The sequence below is a fragment of the Lagopus muta genome, chromosome 26, assembly GCF_023343835.1.
Source record: "Lagopus muta isolate bLagMut1 chromosome 26, bLagMut1 primary, whole genome shotgun sequence".
Classification (NCBI taxonomy): Eukaryota; Metazoa; Chordata; class Aves; order Galliformes; family Phasianidae; genus Lagopus; species Lagopus muta.
The window spans coordinates 1,289,065-1,312,287 of NC_064458.1; the positions used below are offsets into that span (position 1 = coordinate 1,289,065).

A 23,223-nucleotide genomic window follows, 5' to 3' on the forward strand; every position below is an offset into this window, starting at 1 on the left:
CGAAGGCAGAGCTTTGGGTTCTCAGTCCTTTCTCCTTATGGATGGCTTTTCGTACTTCTGATTTCCTGTCCACCAGCTCGGTCTCTAGAGGTCTTGCATACCTGTACAGACTGTTAACCCCAACAACAAACCAGGCTGTAAGGAAGTTCTGCCAAGCAGGCGGCTGTTAAAAATAAGATTTCCTTGCATTCCATTTGCTGCTTTTCTTTTGTGCTGTTATCCAATGAAACCCAACCGGCCCCTTGGAGCACAGCCTTGCTAGGATGCAATCTTCAAGAAAACAAACGCAACCTTCTAATGGCAGCAATGAGGCACAAGAAGCTCAGAGAACACACTGTGTGCCAGCGCTTTCTTGACCAGCAGTAACTTTATTGCCCACGGACAACGCAAACATTTTCCACGCTTGCTGCAATTCAGCAAGTCACCTAAAAGTTGACAAAAACCATTTATCCCAGGTCCCCTGTTGCTCTTTGAGCATGTTCTCATCTAAGGATTCATTACTGCCCAGATCTACAGCCTGGTTGTGATCGGCCACCCAGTTGTGATATATGCAGAAAGAAGGATGCGACAGGACTTTGAAGAATTTATTTTTAATTAGAAAATATACCTGTTCGTAGCATAGAAAACAATCCAAACAAATAACATTTGAATTTCTGAATCCAGACTTTTCTTTTTTAGCATGACACATCGTGATGAACTTCAAAGCAAAATGGAATAGGAAAAAAAGTACCGTACATCGATTCTGAGAAGTAACATCTCGGCACAGATGAAGTGTTCACACTAAGGATGACGGAGTGTTGTCAAAAAACAAACAATAAATAGGAAAAACGTAACTGGTGTTACAACAAAGGAAAGCCTCAGAGACAAAACAAACAAAAAAAAACCCTCATATGATTTCAACACAATTACTCCAAATGGTGTATTAGCGACTACAGTTCTTCACTCTGTTAAAACACCTCCCCCATAACAGGGATCTCCTCATTCCTCTCCGATGCGAGCAAACACCCTTCTTCTAGAACCAGGTCCTTACACGTGTAACAACTGTTCAAAGGGAAAGGAGAAAAACAGAGGAAAAAGGCAGAGCTGGGACTCGAGCGTGTCTAGTAAATCTTGCCATAGGTGTCAGTGTCAAAGCAAGGGACAGGAGACTCAGCCTGTGTCCTTAGCAAATAAATATGTGCACTTCAGCTCTCAACAGAACCTGGCTGCACAACTGTTAAATTTCAGTTTGCTGCGTTTTTTTTTCTCCTCGTATCCCATCTAAAGAAGGAATTCAAATTTAAAGGCAATAAACCACACATATATGCAGGAAGTTTTGCTTCTTAAAGTCAGAACATGAAGAAAACTGGAAATGACTGCGGATAAAAAGTAAAAGTGGCATTCTAACTGGAGCACAACAGTTCTGGCGTTCATTTGGAGACTAACACTGCTGTGTATGGGTTTAATACACTGGAAGCCACATGAAGAAGTAACTAAGAAATGATTTCGTGGCTGTTCTCAACAGAAGCTTTTAGCAGCACAGAAACAGAGGGACCTTCCTTCCCTCACACACTAAAATCCTGCTTTACATTAACATAACACTGCATAATCTCAATTCCACTTGTTAGTGCCAAAAATGATGCACATCTCTTACGAACGGCCAAACTCACAAGCAAAACATTTAAACCACATAGTGTTTAGTTCTATATTTATTGCAGATAGTAAAAGATTAACAATGCTAACAGTTTTACTTACACTGAAAGGAAACGGCAGTTACCCAATAACATAAGCATCTAATGTTACTAGCTAAATGCTACTGCCAATTTGCATGGAACAGAAACTAGCAAATTGCTCTGCAAGATTAATGGCAAAACAAACAAGCAAAAAACAAAAAAAAAAAAAAAACAAAAAGAAAAAAAACAACAGAAAAAACCCAACCAAAAGACAGTAGACACACCACTGAAGTTAGTTAAAATGTTCACTGAAGCTTGCAGTCTTCATGGAAGAGAGCCTGGAACTAAAATAACAGAAAAGAAGCTAGTAAACTTTCAACAAGGCAACGTATCTGCATAACAAATGTTGCATATGTACATATTTAAATTTTCAAATCAGAGCTGCCTGCAAAAGCAGGTCAAAATAAAAGGAAATTCCTTTTGCAAAAGGAGCATAAGGTCATCTCTTGGTAACACAAGATAAAAGTGGCAAATAGTAACTCACGTGAGAGCAACACTGGAATCTCAGCACCAATACTGCTCTGTTGATGTCTTGTCCAAAATTAAAGTTTGGCACAAGAAAGACAGACCATGCTGTAACTACAGCCATCCAGAGTAGCAGGTTAAGATTTTCCCAATGTTCACTTTTAGTTTCAAGACAGCATTGCACTCTAAATTGAACTGCAATCAGGAAGGAAGGTACCCTTTTCCAATCTGGATACCAAGAGTTTTCCCAGATTGGGCAAGCAGGCGTTTAGCAAAGGCACCCAAATGGGACTGCGGCCAAACCCAGGTTAAGTCAGAGCAGCGCAGAATGCTGATCTAGGCTGAGAGGCTGGATTTCAATCCAGCGTGAAACGACACTGCCTTGTGCCTTTCTGCAAGTAGTGCAACACATAATAAGAACGCTACCAGAACGTAAATGTTAAAGAGGAGGTTAACTGGAAGTTTGCAAGGAAATAAAAAAGCTGTGAACAGAAAAACTGGCAGCTTCATCAATGGAACTAAAGGAAAAACTAATCCCTTTTGAGAAACAACTCAGAAGCCAACATCAGTTCCAGACTGTCACTGTACAACACAGTGACTGATAGTTAGCCATAGGCTCACGTTTCAGATTACATAACTGCTAACCAGGCACAGAAGAGAGGCAGTGAAGAATACACCCAGCTGGGAACTTAACAGGCACCACCAAACACCATAACTGATGGCCTTTAAAGTAGGTACAAAACATTTATGGATTTAAAGCATCTCCAAGTAAAGTAAAGCCTACAGAAATCTCCAGACCATCAAATGTCTTTAATCAAATGTGATAACCAGATAAACTTATGTGTATTTATGGTCTTCATGCTTCAGCTCCTTGTTAACGTAAAGGTGAAGACATGTGATGTCCATGGACAAACAGAACTAGCAGCGTGGTATTTTTCTGCACCTGCCATTAGGGCTTTATGTAGTGATCAGCGTGCTTCAAAGCAACTAAAACAGTGATCAGAAAATTACACCAAAACATGACGCTGTTTCTTTTAGTTTCACAAACCCAAACCATAAAGAAAAAAGGCTTGCATTCATGATGGTTGTTACAGGCCAGAAAAAGTTTGTTGCTACAGAACGAAAACAAATAAACTCCCTTTCAACCAGCAGGGTTTGTAATGGAGAGTATATAATGTTCTTTAAACAGCAGACACAGGCACGTTTGTAACTGAAGAGCACATTTCCTTGTGTATTTGTCAGTTAGGAGCTTGAGGTGCTGCTACACTACGGTGGAGTGCACAAGCTCTTTGCTCTGTAAGGAAGCATGATGCAGGATGGGAACATCAGCAAGACAGCACTCGCTCCTAATAAGCAAAACATGCGTCAGCTCAAGATGAAATCTTTAAAGAGAACTTCAGTGAAGTAGGTTTTGGTACTGTAATATTCAAGTGAAGACTTTTAACTAATTTTAGGAAGGTAAAGATGGAGAAGCATGTTAAAAAAGTGCATGACATCCTGCCACTTTCAGTAATGCAGTCACAGAGCTCTTGTTGATGCGCTTGTCTGAAAAAGATGAATGATCAGACTTTGAATGTTTATTTGTGGTAACACTGCTAAATCTGTCATGTCTTCAGAGCTGCTTCACCAAGAAGTTAGGAACTGCTTTTTGTTGAAGCAGAGTAGGTTAATCCAGTCTTCTCTCTCATCTGAAATAGTCCCTCAGCATTACAAGCTTTTTGTCTTATTGCATGGGGTTTTTCAATGAAAACTTCTGCAAAGCCAATATTTAATAGAAACAGAAATTACTCTCTAAACTGATGGTCTTACAAAACTGATGGTCCACTTCCAGATGACTTTTGATTATTTGATTTCCAAGTATCTTCTCCAGTATTTTCTGCAAACACACAAATCACACCTGGTCATGGCTTAAACTTCCTTGAGTAGGAAAGCTATTATTCAAGAATTGGTTGGACAAGAGCTGCAAACTTGTGTAAAATCAAAAAGTACATATAAAATATGTGCTGCTTGTTTGCTACAATGGAAAACCTTAGCAGCCAATGTTTCCAAGGAAGATTTCAGCACTCTCAGACCCAAATGAACTTACTTATTCATCCTACACTTCAACTATAGAATCCTATATAAAATAAGCAGGTAGGTTCAGATTCTTCTTGAAACTGGCGTGTGGAGGAAAGGAAACTGCTTTAGGCAGACTTGAAAAGCAGATGAGAGGATGAGCCCATCAACAACATGCAGCAAAGCATAAACTGAACTGCCTGGTAATGAGGTTTTAGTTTGAGAAGGTTCTCAGCTTCCAAAAGGAACAGAGCCAAAGCAGGCTAGTCGCAATGGTAACGTTGCTTTTTGCGTTGGTAGTAAGCTGCCTCACTTCAAAACAGGCAAACATGGCCTAAGACAGAGGAAAACTGGCACTTCCAAGAACAAAAACAGTTGTTTCTCCCTCAGGAGATGATATCCAAGTTGTTAGCTTGCACAATTAAATACAAGACTAACTTTAATCTTGGAAAATCATAATTCATAAGCGTTCCAGTCCACTACTAGAGAACAAAGCGTTCTTCACACTGGCACTCTGCCGAAGACTTTCACGCAGCAGCCTTTGCATATCCGTGCTCTTTCTAACGAGCAAGTCTCTTATGCCACACCTAGAAAGTAAGATTTGGGGTAATTCAGCAGCTCAAGGTAGGTCTGGGTTTTCATGAAACGTTAAGAAGCCAGATATACTCATGGAAACAATATTTTCTTGGTAAAAGGCGACTTTAAAAACCTGGTATTTTAATGTTTGCAGGAATTCACAAAGCAGACTTGTCCATTGCACATACCTATTTACTTGCTCTTTTCTGCCTGTACATTTGTATCATTCTTTGACGGAAAACATCAAATGCATCTTCTTTATTTTCTTCCCCTGCAACACCCAAGCCCTCCCCTGCAGAGGTAGCACCCCTAGGGAGTAAAATGAATAGTTAGAATACACTGTTTCTGTTACATTTGACAACGTGCAGAAGAGATCTAAACAATACCTTCCAACAGACACAACCTGAGGAAAAAGTAACTCTGCTTCGCTCAGGGGAGAAGGGGAGCAGAGACTCAGCACCTGACATCAATGTAAAACAACTCCCACCTCCCATTCCGCATGCAAACACCCACTGGAAGAAACCACTCCTAGGGTATTGAGGGACGGTGAAGACAGAGTTACCTAACAGATCAAATTCTTACATTAACCGCTTTACTTGGAGTAGATGAGATCACCTGCTGAAAGGATGGCAACAATTGCCTTGTTTCTTACACTTCAAGAGTGACAGAAGTTTGAGACTTTGAGGAATAAGGAGGAAACATCACAGAACCCTGGATGAAAGACGAAATTTTTACCAAGGGAACATAATGCTGCTTGCTTGAAATTTCCAGCACCCAAAGCAAGCTAAAGCCTTGCATGGCAGACATCATAGCCGAAACCCAGAGCTCCTGACCTCTCAGGTAAAATATGAAATAAGAGCTAACTTCCTTCTCTTCACCCAAACATGCCAACAGGTGCAGACAGGCCTCAACACTATAAAACAGCATTCTGTCCTGGAGGTAGATGGGGGCAGATGAGCCACAAGAATGTGGAGACACAAATAGTTAACAAAAACATCTTTCTCTGGCTTTGTGCATATAACACAGGCATTACAAAGCTAAGATTAGTGAAAATTCTGCCACAGGAATGATCCTCTGTGCCAGTTTTATCCTCTGCGTTCATCATATTACTGTTAACCATTAAAGATTTCATTACATGAAGTGGGAAAAACTTTTTGACCCATGTACTAAAATTAGTCTGAGAACCTTAAGCAGAATCAAGAGAAATGGTTCTTATCTAAATTCTGCAGGTCCACCTCAGCCAAGCAGGCCGTTGTACCATTGCAAAAGAATATTCACAGACTCCAACAAGCAAATTCCACTTCACAGCCCATGTTACAAATCCTGGATTCTGTTTTTCCTTTTGAACTGGGCAGACACATAGCTGTGCCAACTAAGTTCTCCAGGTAGGGAAGAGTAACTTAAGATTGGTATGAAACTCCATTCAAAACATCTGTAGCCATCATTTCCTTGAGGGGTCACCTCTCAATTCACTTGAGAAATTCATTCCTTTACAGCAACAAAAATAGGAGTTGCCCCAGCAGCCTTTCAAAGAAAAGCCTTAAGCTTCTCCAATAAAAAAAGAGCCCCAAGTTCCGCTGTGTGACAACTGATGTAACTGAATTTATTACTTTCAGACAGAAAAGTGCTACACATTGTTTGGTATAAAAGTGCTACACTGGAATTGGAGTGCCTACCATTACCAATCCATCACCTTTTGCTAAGAGAAGATGGGACAGCATGCCGACTTTAAACAAATCATCAGCAGAAGAGTCGGCAGCTTGAAAAGGTGAGGCAAGGGCGAAGGCTGCAGTTTAACCACAGGGAACAAAAACCCAAACACTCTGCACTGTAACAAAGCAATGGGAAAGTAAAACATTAAGTTGCACCGGTTTCATTCTCACCCAGATGAGCTTCAAGTATTTTCCAAAGAATGATTTTGACTGGAAAGTAAAGAGAGGTGGACACCATGAAAACAATCAATGACTCGGACTTACCTCGACAGAAAAGACCAACAAGTTTTTCTATGAAAAACAAACCTTCACTGCTCTAAATCACTTTATGGGTGATAAAGTAATGGACTCAAACTGGCAAAACACTATTTTCACTTACTAAAAAACTGGCTCTTAAAGATGGACAGAAATGTTTAGAATATGAGGGGTTAACTATCAGACCAAAACCAATTAAATAGCTTACTATTAGCTGAGCAGCAAGACTTGTGCCAGGAGCTATAGAAATGAAAATGTTGACAATATATTTGGTCCCAACAAGTTTTGAGGTGAAGAACCCAAGGTTCTGACACTTGTGAGCACAAGAGAGCTGGAGGAGAGGTTGGCTGCTTTCTCACTGTCCAATTGTTGCAGATGAAAGATCAATGGAAAAAAATACAGTAATGGCCACTGGACCATAGGGAACCATCACAAAAAGAGAAAGCAAACAACTGGAAGTATGCCACCAACTAAAATGACCAGTACTGTCAAAGGCATGAGGAGAACATTAACCCACAAATTCCATGTATGGACTAGAAAGCTTGGCATAGGGGTTCAGAGACAAGTAAATTGATTCTGCCTCCTTATTCAGTCAGGGAGTTGATGCCCATTCCTCAGCAATAGACACAGGATACAGCAACTTTAATAGACAAAGTGAAGATTCAAAAACAGAAGCACATTTTAAAGGAAGAAGCACACTTACCTTCTGGTGGATGCACTTACCTCTTTCAGCATGCAATGGAATGAATCACATATTTACAGTGAAAATGATGTTGTTGCCTACACCTAGGGAGCACTGTGCACGATATTCCCAGAGTCTATTTATATCTTACACACCTAGCATGTTGGCAAGGAGATCCCCAAGATAGCAGGTATTAAAAAAAACCAACTAAATATAGCAAACAAAACCATCTCCTGAATAATAGGGGAACCCAGGTATCTTTTGAAAGCGTCCACACACCGCAGCGTTCGCACTGCAACTTCAGTGATGTCAAAGTGCACAGCAAGGAACAGCCAAACTTCCAGACCAGACTGTGCTCAGCCTGGCCACAAAAACGCGTGAAGTCTGCACGCTCTACTTTGCTGAGGCCAAAGACCACATCAAGAAGGAAACAAAACACGGAATTGGCCACATCAAGGAGGGTTAAGATAGAAATAGTTACTACTAGGATCCCAGCCTGTTCCACAGCTGCCAGATTTCTGCCGTTTGTTCCCATTACATACACTTTCACAGGCTCTCTGATTCCTTTTCCTCGTGTACCCAGGCCATGTCCTTCTTGCCAGCCCATCTTCTGAAGCATCTGGAAACCTACATTTCTGTTTGTCAGTTTCTTGTGTGAAAATTCTAAATCTTTTGGTTTCTGTGGAGAGGGGAAAAAAAAAAAAGCAGAAAAACAAAGATACTCCCTGAAGCCACACAGAAAAAACCTACCTAAGAGCAAGTATGTGTCTTGCTAGTTTATAACAAGAAATAAATCAGCAAATATATTTCAGGTTCAGAAACTGCTTCATTACATTGTGATAGAGTACACTTCCATATTCTGAAATGCAGTGATTTCAGATTTTTTAGTAGCAAACACTGAATGATCTGACTACTGAATCCCCATTACTGCAGCAAACAAGCTGCTGCTATTTTTCAATTCTTCAGTAATACTTTCCAGCAATGCTCTCATTTCTTGACTTTTTTCCCACAGATTAACACACAGCTGTTCAATACTCTTTTAATCATAAAATGTTCAGTTGTCAGAGGCTGTCTCCTGTATGCACAGCTGATTTTCAGATCCCCAGAATGAAATGCAAACCACAAGAGTTCTTTACCTTCTTCTTCTTTGTAACAGGGCAGCCACGAGGTCTATCATAAGCAATTCTGACAGGTTCATGAACTGCAAGTCAAATCAAAGACAAGAATCAGCTGTAAAGAAAACCACATTTTAATACAGAACTCAAAAAGTACACCATCAACTGGGACTCTAACTCAGTATCTTGGCCTAGGATCAGAATCAAGAAGTATCAGAACGAAACCAAACCAAACGGAGACACTTCACACCTCAGAAGCAAAAAAAACCCCATAATTAAGGGCACTCCAGTATTTAGTTTCATACACATCTTGCCAGCAACAATCCACTGACGAATATATTAAGGACTTCAGATCTTTCACTTCTGGACTGAAATGAGGTTATTTTATATCACTTTCATACCACAAATGACAACCTTCACCAGTAACAATCATTACACAGAGGGAAGACATTTGTTAGAGTAGCTGTAAGGCACATATGATCAGTTTTAAGCTCCTTATCTCTCAATTCTCAGACTGCCACGACCCCCCTCCACCACTGTGGCTGTTCTGACAGAATCTGACAGGCCAACCCAGACAGTCAAACATTCCAGGTGAGCTCAGTGCCGTATTTCAGTCTGCCAAACTCATCACACGCTGATGAACTGAACCTGCAAAAGTGACGACGCTGTTTTTCCAAGCTGCAGAGGGAAGGCAGCATTCCCATACACTCAGCATCACCTGAGGGGTGATGTTTGATGCAGGTAACCTCAAAGCAAACTCTGCTATTGCACCACAATACAAAAACTGTTACACCATTTACTCTGTTTTGCCTTTGTCAGCCCAAGTGAAAACTGTATTCATTTTCCTATTGCTGAGATGTAATTCTTTCACTGACAATCTAATAAAATACATATGATACACAAATTCTGTACCCCTATGTTCAAAATACCTCACAAGTCACACTCACCTTTTGGTTCTTCTATGAGGCATATCCTTTTAGACGCAGGAATCATACCAACTTTCAGAGACTTGCTGCTGATTCTCTTGCGGGGAAACAGGGTTCCAGTGGCAGGAGCTGATGCCTGTGTTGACAGATTTGGTACAGCACCATCAGATGATGCAGCAAGCTGTGTTTCACCTGTTGAAATTTCCTCTCCTGTTTTGGAAATCATCTCTTCAGCAAGGTTTTCCACACTTCTACCTGCTGAGAAATCATCATCTTCTCCCTCCTCAGCTTGCTCCATTTCTTCCAAAGGTCGGGAAATATCCTCCTCAAACTCGGCTTCCTCCTCATTGTCCTCCTCTTCTTCTTCTTCCTCTTCCTCCTCCTCTGAAATGTCCACATTTCTCTCTTCAGGTTTAGCATCTTCCCCAGCATCATTTGCTTCTTTCACGTCACTGAAGTTAATAGAGGGACATAACTCATAGACCTTCATGCGGTAGAACTTGAAAGCAGAACTGTTTCGATCCTGTAGAAACCTGGACAAAAATTGCAGTGAAAATATTATCAGGAACATTTTCTTACCTGGAAGCAAGATACTTCAAACAAATCTCTGGTCATCCCAGGTATGTTTGTGAAGAATCACACAATTCCTCTGCACGTGCCAAGTACTGCAATCATTCTCCTTAATTCTTACAGAGCGCAGCTCCTACAATGTGCTGTAAAGAATTCAGTGCAATGATCTTCATTGTGCAGATGTGAAAGTAAGGCAAAAAGCTGCCTTCAGAGCACACAAAAGGGAAGCAGCAAAACCCAGCAAAGAATCCAGCTCCTCCAAGCTGCAGTCACACGGAGCACATAGAAATGGGTTAATTGATTCTGAGGGAGACAGACGAGATCCCAGGGCTCCACGGCTGTTGGCAAAGTACAACTAACAGTGAAACACCTCTAATTTACACTACAGCACTTCAGCCACCAGTGAGCAAAGCCTCATTTAAAAGAAAAACTTGGACAGAATACTATTTCGAGATGCAAGCAGATAACTTAGGCTTCTGATACAGATGAAAGTCCAGGTTACTCACCAAAGGTCCGGGTTATCCGCACTGTTGTCTATGCTGAACTGCTCAATTTCTGGTCCTACCTGAGCAACAAACTTGGCAAGCTTCTCAGCTGTCTCCATCGTTTTAGCATCCACTGCAGGAAACAGATCACTCATTATCCACAGCTTCATGCAAAATCTGCATTGCTGGAAGATCACAATACAGTTCAGAACCATCTACTGCAGTTGAACAAATGTCATCAGAATTTCCAGCAGCACATCCTACGAAATTCTTTTCCCACATAATTTGCTATTTAAAATCTAATCTTGAATTGTCACTTACCATCAGGAAACTGACAGGGCAATGATGAGAAAAGTTCAGGCGGTGCCAGTAAATCCTCTGAATCCACCCTTCCTTCTGATGGCAGAGGGACCTCTGAGCTGGTGCCACACTGGGAGGATGAGGGACCAAGAGAAGAATTCTTCTCACACGTGGTGGTTTCTGATACAGAAGGCTCTGACTGGACTGACCCTTGAAGATGCTTGTCTTGCTGTTTCAGCACTGTACCAGCTGAAAGCAAAGTCTGTGTCCCTGTGGTCGTTCTCCTCACCTTCCTTCCTCGAATTCCACGCTGTGCAGTAACTCCAGTCCTTTTCCTTTTGAACAGCCTTCTCTTAATGCTTGCGACCTTCCTGGCATACAACATGGCCCTGACTGATTCTGTGGCAGATTCTTCCAGCGCTCTGCCCTCCCCACCTGCCTCCTTTCCTGACGATGTCTTTCTTTGCACCTCTGACAACTTCAGTCTGTAATATTTGTATTCTAGACTGTCTTCATCAGACAAGAACCTAAATAAAATCATATACATAAAACAAAAGCCTAAGCCAAAAGCACAACTCATCTCAAATTCTCAGATCAGAAACTCAGTAGTAATTGATCTTTTTTCTCCAGGGTTATACACCAGCCACTAAGGCAACTCCATTTCTAAAGCAATAAAGTAGGCCAAGCAAATAAATGATGGTTTGGACATAAATCATATGGCTAGTAATTAATCAGCCATGCTGCAATTCACACGTGCAGAGATACTGTTGTACTAACAATAAGTGCTTCACCTTTGATTTCCCAACGTAAAACACTACACCCATAAGTCTGCTACATGACTACATATTAACTGCATTTATTTACTTCCACCTTGTAGATGTAAGTTGATGTGAACATATCATACTTGGATCAGCACAGTCATTACTGACAGACCAAACAGGACGTGGTCTACTAAAACAAAGGCAAGAAGACAATTTCCAGGGATGTCAGGGAGGACAAGAGGCTGCAGAAACATTTTCAAACAGCTTAACTACAAACACTATGGGCTTCAATCTTACATCCATGAAATATGGAATTTAATGAAACATATTCCAAATACCTTCAGTGGAGCAGAGCAAGGCAGTATTAGGGCATAGTGTTCAAACACACCTACCAATATTCAGGACAGTTCTTTTGAGCATTTCTCTCTTTGGCAGACAAGGTTCCTGAAACAATGCTATTCACGAGCTGTTCGATGGTTTCTACCATTTCCCGATCAGCTCGCTGTGGGACTGTGGGAAAAAACAAAACACAGTCAATCAACAGCTCTAAGGACGCGCCTGCAGGTGATAAAGCTGTAACATAACATCTCTGACTTCTCCTCTCTGCAAACACTTCTCCCATCACGCAGCCAGCAACAGAGAGGCCCCAGCCTCTCCATCCCCAAGGCGAGAAGTTGGGGGGGAGGGCAGATGAGGTCATGAGGAGCACAGGTGAAAACCCTAGAGGTGACGTGGGAGAGGGGAGGAAGGAGACACGCTTTCACCTGCACAAGGAGGCACAGGGCAGAAAGCCATAGCTAAGCAGGCAGCATTCACTGCCTCAGCACTGCCTGTGATTTATGTGGAATTCCCAGTTTGTTATTTGTGAATTAGTAAAGCTGTAGCGACAAGACAATGAACTACTGACAAATAAAAAAACCACATGCTGCAAAGAATCTTACAATTCACTCACTTTTAACTTTTGTGTCAGGAGAGGGTTTTTTAAGCTGCACCGTGGACTCTGCTTCAGCTTTTTTCATCTGAATTGGATATCCACTTTTCTCCAACCAAGCCTTTAAGTTCTCAATGTATTCTCTGCCAAACAGTGTTGAATCATCAAAGTTTGGGAACAGGGTTGGTGCTGGAGCCATTTCCTGTAGCCCTACAGCTTCCAGTATTTTCTCTTGCCTGAAAACAGATGCTAATGCAAAGGTCTGACCCAGAAGTGCTAAAGACTTACGACAAAGAGAAACAGTGGTCTCAAAAGCACTCGCCATTTCTCTGGGGTTACCAAAACCGTTTGTCTTAATGCTTAATTCATAAGCATTGCAGGCCATAAGCAGAGGCGTGACACCCTTTAGCAGGCGGTCTTGTAGCCTCATTATATATTTATCAAAGGGTTTTATTATTTCAAAGAAGCAGTTCTTTGTTTTCACAGCACCCTTGTCCAACAGCATATTTAAAAACTCATTGTCCACCTTGGGAGTTTTCAAAGCAGCATGTTGTAAACTCTTGATAGTAAAGAAACAATAATCTCTGTGTTCTGGCTTTAAGGAGCATTTGAACGAAGCAAGCATCTTTGCACACGTTTCTGTCTCCAGCTCAAAGAGAGCTCCAAAGAGTCGAGAAAATTCCGCATCGTTTTTTATTGTGTGAAATCCAGCCCATTTTATGATTTGTACCCCAAACGTCGAGAAAATGTCAGACTTGTCCACGAGCTCAAAATTGAGATTTCTAAAAACGTGTGCAGGCTTCGGGAGCCTGAGAATAGGCCTCGGGGCTGCCATAGCTGGCCTTTGATTAGGCTGTGGAGGCAGCTTCTGACTGGGGTGCTGGATGGCCACCGGCCTCTGGTTGGATCGGTCAGCAGTTTCTGCCATTTGATCAGGTTGCACAGGTGGCTTCTGATCAGGGCCTGGCTGCAGTTTTTTAGTGTTCCATTTCTTTAGAGGGGTTTTGATGTCTCCTTTGAATAGCTTAGCTTTAATAGTGCCCCTTGTAATTCGCCTCCCTCGCAGGGCTCTTCCCCTGCCAATGCTGCCCCTCCGTATCGGGGGTCGGAACTCACTGTCGGATTGAATTCCGAAGTCTACATCATACTCCTGACTTTCCATGTTGCCATATTCATCTTCCATGAGTCCAGGTGATCTAAAATCACCTAAAATATCTGTAGAACTAAAGTCAGTTTCGTGTGGTCCGGTAGCTTCCCAAGAGTCAGGATGTCCATAGTCCTGATCGTGAGAAGCCAGGCCCCCGTACTCCCGGTCCCGAGGCAGGGGGTGCCCATATTCCCGGCCATGAGAAGCTGGCCGCCCGTACTCCCGGTCCCGTGCAGCTGGGTGCCCGTATTCCCGGTCACGAGACGCCGGGTGGCCAAACTGTTCATGGTAGTAGTTAGCTTTCCTTATGAGAGGGCTCGCAGGTCTGTAAGAAGGTCCTGGATACTCATCTCTAGGGTTCTCAGTCCAGTCATCGTGTGAATGGTGCTGGGCATCGTCGTATCTCCCATCATCATGAAAGCTGTCTTCATACCTCGGTCTCGGGACTGGCCTTGAATGAGCTGCAATGACAAAAAACACACTGATGTGTTTTCCTGGATGCATTAAACAATTCATAACAGCAAAAAGCACTGAATGACTAAAAAAGCATACAGAGACATTACAAAGCCATTTATTAAGTCTGAAACACAAGTTCTGCCATAAAGCTTCCTTCCTTCTCACTCCCTACTTCCTACCCAGGAAGATTTCAATGTACATAATGCTCACACAGGGATTTCTCTGTGTAAAAGGATCGGAATATTCACATTCTGTTCTCAAACCCGATGTCAGAATTCCATAGCAGAACAGCAGATAATATCTGCTACAGACACAACCACCAGGATGACAATAAAGGCAGAAATGATGGAATTTCCTGTACAGAACCCAGGAATCCCCATTCCAGTATTTATGTTTGGAAGGCAAAAGATGCTCGGAGGAAAAAAAAATAAAAAAAAAAATCAAACCAAATTAAGTCGTTTATTTAAGACACGACGACTCGATCAGAAGAGATCTCATTTTAAAGCTCCCTGCCTCCTGCAGATGGAACCCACGCCATTTTTCCACACCTCTCCAACAGGAGCTTTAGAAGACAGAAGGACGCGTTTCGCGCCCGTTCACCACAGCTTTCACCACAAAAACCACACAAAGCCTCCGAGGCTGCAAAGGCCCGGCCCAGCAGCCCGGCTCACACACGATTTCCTTTGTGTGAAATTCGTTTTTTACCCGATATTTGCCCTCCGTTTTAAAACATCGGCGGCCGCGCCGAGACGCCAGCCCCAAAAGGCGGCGGTTTTTGGCAGCGCAGCAACGCAGCTCCCCGCCTCGCCTCCCGTTACCTTTGAAGCGCCGCATCGCCTCTCGCGCCGCCCCGCCCCGCTCCGCGCGGTACCGCTTCACTTTGTCCTGCACCGCCGCATCGAATGTCTCCCGCGTGATCCGCCGCGAGGCCATCTTCCCTGCAGCGAAACACCACAAAGCTCCGCTCACCCGGCACCGGGCGGCCCGGCCCGAGGGAACGGCGGCACCTCCCGCGCTCCGACCCCTCGCTCGGCGGGAGGCCTGGCCCGCCCCGCCCCAGCCGGCCCTGCCCTCGCTGAGGCGGCGCCCCGCCGCGCTGCCGCAGCCGCCCCGCACGGCGATTTCCCAGCGGCCCCCGCGCTGCCCCCGCTCCCGCCCCCCTTTCCCACGCGTGCGCGGCGCAGGCGCAGCGCGAACGCAGCGCTGCTGAGGGACGGCGCGGAACTGACAGCGAAGGTGCGGACCGGGGCGGGCAGCGCGGGAGGGGACGAGGAATAACAGAGCGGGAGCGTGGCGTCCTGCGCCCGCTGCGGCGCGACTGTTAGCTCCCCTCAGTGCGCCTGCGCAGAGCGCTCGACCCGATGCTGGAGCATGGCGGTAGCGTGCGCATGCGCACCCGGAGCACCCGGGAGCTTTTTCGCTCCACAGTTCCTCGCCCGGCAGAGGTTGGCGTGACTTTTTTAACGCGTGCGTCCTCGAGTTGGAGGTGGGGCCGACTGCATACGGCAGCCGAAGAGGGTCAGGCTCAGCCCGCGGCCCTTTGTCAGGCGGGCGGCGGGGAGCGGCGCGGCGGGTGCCGGGTGGGACTGGGGGCCGCGGGCTGGGGGCTCAAACAGAGCCTGAGCCGCGATCCGAGCCTTCTGCGGGGACAGAGCGAGCGGCTGAGCCGGCTTTGGGGCCGGCCGCCCCGCATCGCAGCGTTGAGGCTCGGAAATCTCCGCCCGTTTGCCTTTAGCCGTTAAAAAGCCCGACGCGTTTTCGGCTTCGAGCGTTTCTGCACTGAGGAAAAACAGCACCACCCGTTTGCGGCTTTTCCCCCAGCGCTGCCATGGGCTCCAAACACATCGCGCAGGAAACGTTCGATGAGGCCGTGCAGGAAAACATCGCGGAGTTCGAGATGGATCCCGAGGAGGCCGTGAGGGAGGCGGTGCAGCAGTTCGAGTCCCAAGGTACCGTACGGCCAGCGGGGGGGCGAAGCCTTTGTAAAGCGGGGCACGGAAGCCTGGTTTTGTGGAGGGGCTATGGCCGAAAAACGGCTCTTAGTCAAACTGCAGAACGCGGCTTGATGAACAAAATGGAGGTTTTTTGCCGCTCCTAATTGGTGTTTATTTAGAGTGAGATCTCCTGGTGACAAATCTTTGATGTTTTCTGCACTGATCTGCATTACAGCCAGCTTCTCTTTGCTCTCTGCTTGCTTAAGCTCCCATAATTAACGTTCTTCTTATTTCTCTTTTTTCTTTTAGGTGTTGATTTAAGCAATATTATCAAAGCTGTGCAGCAGCCGGCCTCTGAAAATGGGCAAAAGCATGAAGTTCTGCTGGTAAGGCTGCAACTCTGTGCTGTCTTCTGGATGTGAGGTTAACTGCTCATTGAAGCAACAGACTGAGAATCACGAAGCATAACTTCTCCTTATGTATGGAGTTCCTTCATGGGTTTTATGCAGACAAAACACTGCTCTTTAAGCCAGCTGTTTCTTAGCTTTGTCCAATTAATTTAAATACTCAAATGTGTTAATTTATAATAATGACCAAAATAAACCGCTCTTGCTTCTATACACCTCGGATTGAAAAACAAATCTCATTTTCTTTTTTCAGACTTTAGATTCCCTTGGGAGATGTGTTGCTGACTCTGATCTCACTGAAATGGCTGAGCAGCTGGTGGTCTTCACTGACCAGTGCAAAGAACAGCTGGCTTTCCGTTACCTGGCAGGACAGAATGGTGCCTATCCTGTGGTATTCTCTGCCTGCCAGTTGGCCTCAGGAGACAGGAATTTAATGCTGAAAGCCTTTAATACTCTGTCCGCCATCTTGGATGGGCAGCCAGACCTACTTGACTCCGCCGGCCAGGATCTGCTGCTACAAACTCTGAGAGAATATAAAGAGGATGCTGAAATGACGCTGGCTGGGATCCGATGCATTCGGCACGCCTGTCTGAAACACGAGCAGAACAGGCAGGACTTTGTGAAGGGTGGCGTTCTGCCGCTGCTGACCGGAGCCATCGTCCTGCACGGGGACAGCGCTGACGTCGTCCGAACGGCCTCGTCTGCTCTCAGGATCATGACGTTTGATGATGACATCCGTGTGCCCTTTGGCCATGCTCACGATCACGCCAAGATGATCGTGTTGGAAAATGATGGCTTACGAGTTCTCATCGAAGCTGCAAAAGGTAAAATTCGCCCTACGACTGTTGGTCCTAATTTTGAATCCTCTGTGCTTTCTTATCCTAAAACTGTGCTTCGTAACTTCAGGCTCCACAGTGATATCTTGGAAATTTGGTACTTGAGTGGTCTAACTCCTTTGGAGTGTGCCCCAGGAAAGAAGTACAGTGAATGCTCTGGAGGCTATTGGCAGGACCGGGGTGACAGTTACAGAGCTATCTGTCAGTCTGTCTAGGAAGTACTTCACAGCCCAGTGCAGGACTACAGACACAGCGTCCTTGCTGAGGTGCTGCATTCTGCCAAGGAAAGATACTCTCCCTGTCTAGACACAGAGCAAGCAAAATGCCAGCTGTGATAATCTGTTCTAAGTGGGAATTAGCTGCTTCCTTGGGTGCTGTGTTGTTTTTTTGTTTGTTTGCTCTTCAAATGGAGAAAAGCACAACTCCTTGAATCTGCTCGCAGGCCTCCTGGCTCATATTCCTTCATCTCTCCTTCACAGCATTCACAGATAACTGCAGTGTTCTCAGTGAACTGTGTGCCACCCTTTCTCGCCTCTCTGTCAGGAATGAATTCTGCCAAGAAATTGTGGACCTTGGGGGCTTAAATTTTATGGTCTCTCTCCTGGCTGACAGCATTGATCATCCAGTGAGTAATACAGAATGTACTTGGGGGGCTGAAAATAATGCAGCAGATTTGATTTTTCAAATCCTGGCTTTGAGTGGGTCTTAACACATAATTTTAGGTCCATTTAGTGTTGAAACCCAAGTGTTGATCCCATTTACCTCTATTTAAAGCTTCATGTGCAACGTTGTTCTGTATGTGCTCTGTCATTTAATAATGGTGTAATTGAACCCCATGCTTGTGGTTATTTCTTCTGTTGTCCCCAGTCCACAAGCAGAGTTCTGCTTGGTCCCAGAAAAGCTGAGCTTCTGGTTTTCTACCATTCAGCTAGGAGAGGTTCAGGAGGATTGACTGATTCTATAAATGTCTTTGGAAACCTGTGCCAAACTAACAAGTTCTTTGTACAGAAGAAAGCATACCTGACATCTGAACTGCTGAGGAGTTTGTAGCTGGGAATTAAAACTGAGTGGAGCTGCTGGGGGATGTTGTAGGCGACTCAAAACACTGCAAGATTTTTCCTGCTGCTTTCTAAGCTGTTCTTTTCCTTGGTGAACGCAGGATGTGGTGAAGCAGGTGCTGAGTGCCATCCGAGCCATTGCAGGAAATGACGATGTGAAAGATGCCATAGTTACTGCTGGTGGAACCGACCTGATTGTGCTCGCCATAAGCCATCACCTTGCCAACCCTCAGGTATGCAGCTAATTGCTTGATGATGGTTTCCCACAGAGGCTGGGAGCAGAGGGCTTTGGGCTGTGTAATGCAGGGGTCTTGTCATTATATCATGTCATATATATATATATATATCATTATGTCATTTATATAGCAATCCACAGCTCTGCTCTGACCTGTGGTAAACAGCTCTGCTGAGAGCAGATGCTCCCTGTGTATGCATGTGAAATGATTGCACTTTTGTAACCTGAACAATGCACTGAACCTTTAACATACCTGTGATATGGAGTGGGTAAGTGCATGCTTTGGCATGTATCTGTGTAAATGTAAAGGCTCATATCGACTGTGCTGTACTTTTTTCTCATCCATGACTCAGACTGGTATCAGAGTAGATACAGTGTTTTATACCTCCAGGTCTGCAGATCAGCCCCTACTGAAGTTATGTCAAATCTGTTGTAAATTACCATATGAAACTTGCTCTACATCTCAGAGAAGCACGACGTTTCAGGAAGAAACTGAAGATTGCTATTATGAATAGTATTATTTATTAAACAGGTCCCCAGGCAGGAAAACAGAACTCTGGACTCTTTGAAATGTTCTTTTGTCAAAGCAGCATTTCTAGGCAGTGAGTGCTTGCTCTTTGTCTTGTAGATCTGTGAGCAGGGTTGTGCAGCACTGTGCGTGTTGGCGCTGCGCAAACCTGAGAACTGTAACGTCATCATGGAAGGTGGAGGGGCACTGGCAGCTCTTCAGGCTATGAAAGCACACCCACGAGAAGTGGCTGTACAGGTATTTGCCTCTTGATTATTCAGTCAAGATTGGTGTTGTTTGTGTTCACTGCTTCGTTGGTGACAGCTACAAAGTGTTGAGCTGCTTAGGAGATAGGGGGTCCTGCATATAAATGGTACAACTAGACCTGCCATCCTGATGTCATCAGAGCAAAACTTAGTTTGAGTTTCAAATCCACGTCAATTAAGATTCAGGTGGCTGCAGAACGCCGTGCTTCAACTGAAGGCATGACTTCTGTTGCCCCCCCAAAAGAGCAGGGAAAGGGAGGCTTTGTCAGAGCCACCCTGTAGGAAATACTGTGAAAGAGCAGCTCAAGCTTCTGCAGGGACATGACAGGAGAAAGCATACATGGGAGTGGAAAGGTGGGTCCATTGTCAAAGAAACATTATGTCTTAGTGTTATTTTAGAAGTACTTGGTGTTGTCTGAGTGCTGTTGGAACATCAGCAACTTTCTTACTGGTGGTCTTTTATAAACATTGTAAAACAGCAACCGTACTTTTTCTATGAGTTTCATACTTCTAGAAAGCAGTTTGTTGCTGTCTGTAACATCTCACATTTGCTTGCCCAGATGCTAATCTCTCCCATTTACCTCTCTCTCAGAAACAGGCCTGCATGCTGATCCGCAACCTGGTTTCCCGGAGCCGAGACTATTCTCAGCCCATCTTAGAGATGGGAGCTGAGGACCTGATAACAGAAGCTCGTGCGACGCACAAGGACTGCGATGATGTGGCCAAAGCTGCACTGCGAGACCTGGGCTGCAAAGTGGAGCTCAGAGAGCTGTGGACAGGCCAGAAGGGGAGCCTGGCACAGTGAATCATCCATCTCCTGAGCAACACAGCTTAAAGGCATCTTATGTACATGAAGTCTAAGGGGGGAAACAAAGTGGCATGGATTAATTTGCTGTTACAACCAGACTGGAATATCTGAAGCAAATGCCTGGCTTGTGAGGCTGCAGTGAAGTTTTTTTGGGGGGGAGATACAGCTGGAATGGCTTTGTGCATTCACAGGCTGCAAATCAGCTCTGTATAGTAATCATTCCTTGAATCATGTAGCGCCTGAAGATGATCTGCTTCCCCCCCACATTATGTGTGTTACTTGTGTACAGGAGAGAGCTGTTCCCGTGTGCTCTGCAGTAAGAGCCAAGGAGGATATTGATGTGTGCTATGGCAACTTGCTCTGGTTGTTTTGTCTGCCCTGTGCTGATGGAAGCCAGCAGCCTGCTCTGCTAATGGGATGGATGAGGAGGAATCCCATTATTCGTGAATGTGTTCTGTCCTGTTGTGCTGTTCTTCTACTAACTTATTTTACTGCTGACCATATTCTGTGTTGCTTCTTTGTTTTGGATTTTCAGCTGACGTAACATTTTAACAAAATCAAGTGAGGATTCTGAATAGTATGGCCTAAAACAACATGCTTTAGGACATTGCTATTTGCTTCCAGGAGGAAAAACCCTGTTCTGTTCCAGTGAGATGAGCAAGTCAGGGACTGGGGGTGAGGATGGTGATGTCAAAGCAGGAACAATCCGGCAGTGGTGGCACACAGGAAGCTGTGCTGGGCAGCCCACACTTTGGTTCTCTCTTAGCAGAGCAGTGCTTTCCAGAATCCTGAGAGCTGTAATTGTAACAAAGAGGCTGAGCACCTCTTGGTCTGAAAACAGCCGTGGACTTTGGAGCATTACAGAGGTGAAGCATCCAGAAAGCTTCCCCAGTCACTGCTGAAGGCCTTTGTGCCTCCATCCAGTGGTTCCTGTGACTCACTGTGCTGTGCTGGCTGCTGATAGGACCTTCCTATGCACTGCTGCTGTATGTGAATGAATGTTTTCTAGTGTGATACTTCTCATAGAAGTGTCGATTCCACGAAACACTTAAAAAAATTGCAAGGGTGGTTGGTTCTTCATAGAGCCACCTTGGAGATGGGAAAAGAAAGATGGCAGGAACGCCTCAGTGCTGAGTTTGTAAGTAAGCCCTGCTGCAGCTCTGCGCTATCAGCAGGCAGCAGAGGCAGGTTCTTCAGAGGCCACGAATGCTAACTAACCCCACGTTTGTAGGAGAGGCCGCCTGGCTCTCCTCCCTCCCTGTTGTGCTAAGTGTGGTGTGTCTGTGTGTTCCCCGCCCCTGTAGCCCTGATATTCTGCTGAAGGGGCCCCACTGCCATGGGGCAGAGCAGGAGGTAGATCTGCAGAGGAGACCCCGAGGTCCTGAGTGCCCCGTGTTGGGACTGATGGTGCTGAGCAGTGTCTCGCCCAGCCCTGCTCCAGGCCTGCAATGGGTGAGAAGCACTGTGAGCAAATCAAACGTGGGGTTCCATAGAAATGGGAAGGCTGGTCTTTGTTTTCGGTCTATTTTAGCCTCAACTGGGGCATTGGGAAGGGACAGATCGGGGTAAAAGGGCTGTGGGGCAAAGCCCTGCGGAGTCACGGCTGCAGGCCGAGTGTGGCATGCTGCCACGGGGGCACGTGGGCGGCGTATGGGCCGTTTATGAGCCGTCTATGAGCTGCTGCACCCGGGGACGCCCGGACGGAGCGCCGCGCGCTGCCCCAGAGGTCGCTACAACCGAGCGTGACACGCGGCGCGCTGCCATGTGCGACACGGGGGCTGCGCACGGTACCCGCCACGCAGGACGCGGCTCAGGGCCGTCGCACAGCCCGCGGGATCCCAGCAGCGCTGCGCGGCGTCCTGCGCGCATCGTGCGCGGGATCTGCGCGTTCCATCGCCGCGCAGCGCCTGGCGCACCCCGCCTCTCCCAGGCGCTCCGACGCAGCCCACCCCCTCCCGCCGCTCATTGGCTGCCGCTCCCGCCCCTCTGCCGCCGCTCGGCCACTCAACGCGCGCGGCACCGCCCGCGCCCCTCGCTCCGAGGCTGCGATTGGTCGTCCTACACCGAAATCCCCGCCTCCGCGGGCGCTGCGGGGGAGGGGGAGGCCTGGCGGCCGGGAGGCGACGGCGGTGCGGCGGCGCCGAGCGGAGCGGAGCCGAGCCGGTGAGTGCGGGCCGCTGGGTGCGGCGCGGCTCCGGGAGAACGTCGGTATCGCGTCGGGTCCGAGGGCCCGGCGGACGCTCACGGAGGCGGGTGACATCGCCGCGGCCTCGCGCGGGGTCAGCGCTCCGTTCGCCCCTCGGCCGCGCTGCGGGGGGGGGGGCCGCGCAGGGACGGCGCAGCTCGGCCCGGTTCGGTGGGGAGCGGCGGGGTGCGGGCCGGCCCTGAACCCTGCGCGTCCCTCTGCTCGGCCGTTGCCGTCTGTCCCCGCCGATCCCCGCCCGTTCTGCCCTCCCCTGCCCGTCTCTGTGCTCTCTGTCCTCGCCCACCTCCGTCACCCGTTCCTCCCCATCCCTTCCCCTGCGCTCCCCGCCGTTCCCTGCCCGCCCGTCCCTCGCCGTCCCCACCCGTCCCCCCGTGCCGCTCCGGTTCCCCCGCTCCTCTCCGTTCCATCCCCCATGTCTGGCTCAAAGCCGCTCTCAATCTCCCGATGCGCGCTTTGATGCAAACTGTGCTCGTTCTGTTTCCTAAGTTGGACGCGAGGACGACGCGAGCGTGCGTTGCTGCGCTGTGCGGACACCCGGGGGACGCGGAGGGCGTTAAACACGGAGGTCTCTTTCCAACTTCTGCTTTTATCTCTCTCCAGCCTGAGCCCAAACTTACAGTGCAGGGCTGGCTTTTCCTCTTTACCTTCCAACGTCCAAATGGAAGAAGTGTCTCATGTTGTGTTTAAGACGCACGGTGAGCTCTGCAAGTGCTCGTGCAGAGTTGCTGAGTGCCGTTCTGTTCTCTCTGCTGCCCTCTCGGTGCCCCTGGCCGGGCGTTCGGAGGGGTCCGGGATGGCTGTTTGCTGACTGCCACCT

At 46.6% G+C, this 23,223-nt stretch overlaps 2 protein-coding genes across 8 annotated transcripts; one reads left to right on the forward strand and one right to left on the reverse strand.

Annotated features, from left to right (window-relative positions):
* Positions 1-1,670: 1,670 nt before the first annotated feature.
* On the reverse strand, positions 1,671-15,475 carry SUGP2 (SURP and G-patch domain containing 2). Of its 5 annotated transcripts, none has more exons than XM_048927254.1 (10): positions 14,967-15,225; positions 12,567-14,153; positions 12,007-12,124; positions 10,875-11,380; positions 10,575-10,686; positions 9,520-10,031; positions 8,594-8,658; positions 8,000-8,136; positions 4,997-5,117; positions 1,671-1,996 (listed from the first exon to the last, which is right to left on the reverse strand). In XM_048927254.1, exons 1-9 carry the CDS (start codon positions 15,079-15,081, stop codon positions 4,997-4,999), a joined length of 3,273 nt encoding a protein of 1,090 aa, XP_048783211.1. In that variant the 5' UTR covers positions 15,082-15,225; the 3' UTR covers positions 1,671-1,996. The 5 variants fall into 5 exon arrangements, 4 of the variants coding, with proteins under 4 accessions (XP_048783211.1, XP_048783210.1, XP_048783209.1 ...); XM_048927253.1 differs by having other exon boundaries at positions 1,671-4,053; XM_048927252.1 differs by having other exon boundaries at positions 1,671-4,819.
* On the forward strand, positions 15,280-21,660 carry ARMC6 (armadillo repeat containing 6). Of its 3 annotated transcripts, none has more exons than XM_048927262.1 (8): positions 15,280-15,384; positions 15,970-16,097; positions 16,392-16,468; positions 16,743-17,313; positions 17,805-17,950; positions 18,485-18,616; positions 19,247-19,384; positions 19,985-21,660. In XM_048927262.1, the coding sequence occupies exons 2-8, from the start codon at positions 15,977-15,979 to the stop codon at positions 20,195-20,197; spliced, it is 1,398 nt and encodes a 465-aa protein (XP_048783219.1). In that variant the 5' UTR covers positions 15,280-15,384; positions 15,970-15,976; the 3' UTR covers positions 20,198-21,660. The 3 variants fall into 3 exon arrangements, with proteins under 3 accessions (XP_048783219.1, XP_048783218.1, XP_048783220.1); XM_048927261.1 differs by lacking the exon at positions 15,280-15,384 and adding an exon at positions 15,484-15,593; XM_048927263.1 differs by lacking the exon at positions 15,280-15,384 and adding an exon at positions 15,620-15,634.
* The last annotated feature ends 1,563 nt before the right edge of the window (positions 21,661-23,223 follow it).

Coding starts and splice junctions, on each gene's coding strand:
- SUGP2 (XM_048927255.1), bottom strand. CDS start 15,081: ATGGCCTCGCGGCGGATCACGCGGGAGACATTCGATGCGGCGGTGCAG. Junction 12,125..12,566: donor TCCTGACACAAAAGTTAAAA/GTGAGTGAATTG, acceptor TTTTTCCCACAG/TCCCACAGCGAGCTGATCGG. Junction 8,137..8,593: donor CTGTTACAAAGAAGAAGAAG/GTAAAGAACTCT, acceptor CCCTCTCCACAG/AAACCAAAAGATTTAGAATT.
- ARMC6 (XM_048927261.1), top strand. CDS start 15,520: ATGGCGGTAGCGTGCGCATGCGCACCCGGAGCACCCGGGAGCTTTTTC. Junction 15,594..15,969: donor CAGTTCCTCGCCCGGCAGAG/GTTGGCGTGACT, acceptor CTTTTCCCCCAG/CGCTGCCATGGGCTCCAAAC. Junction 18,617..19,246: donor ATCACCTTGCCAACCCTCAG/GTATGCAGCTAA, acceptor TTTGTCTTGTAG/ATCTGTGAGCAGGGTTGTGC.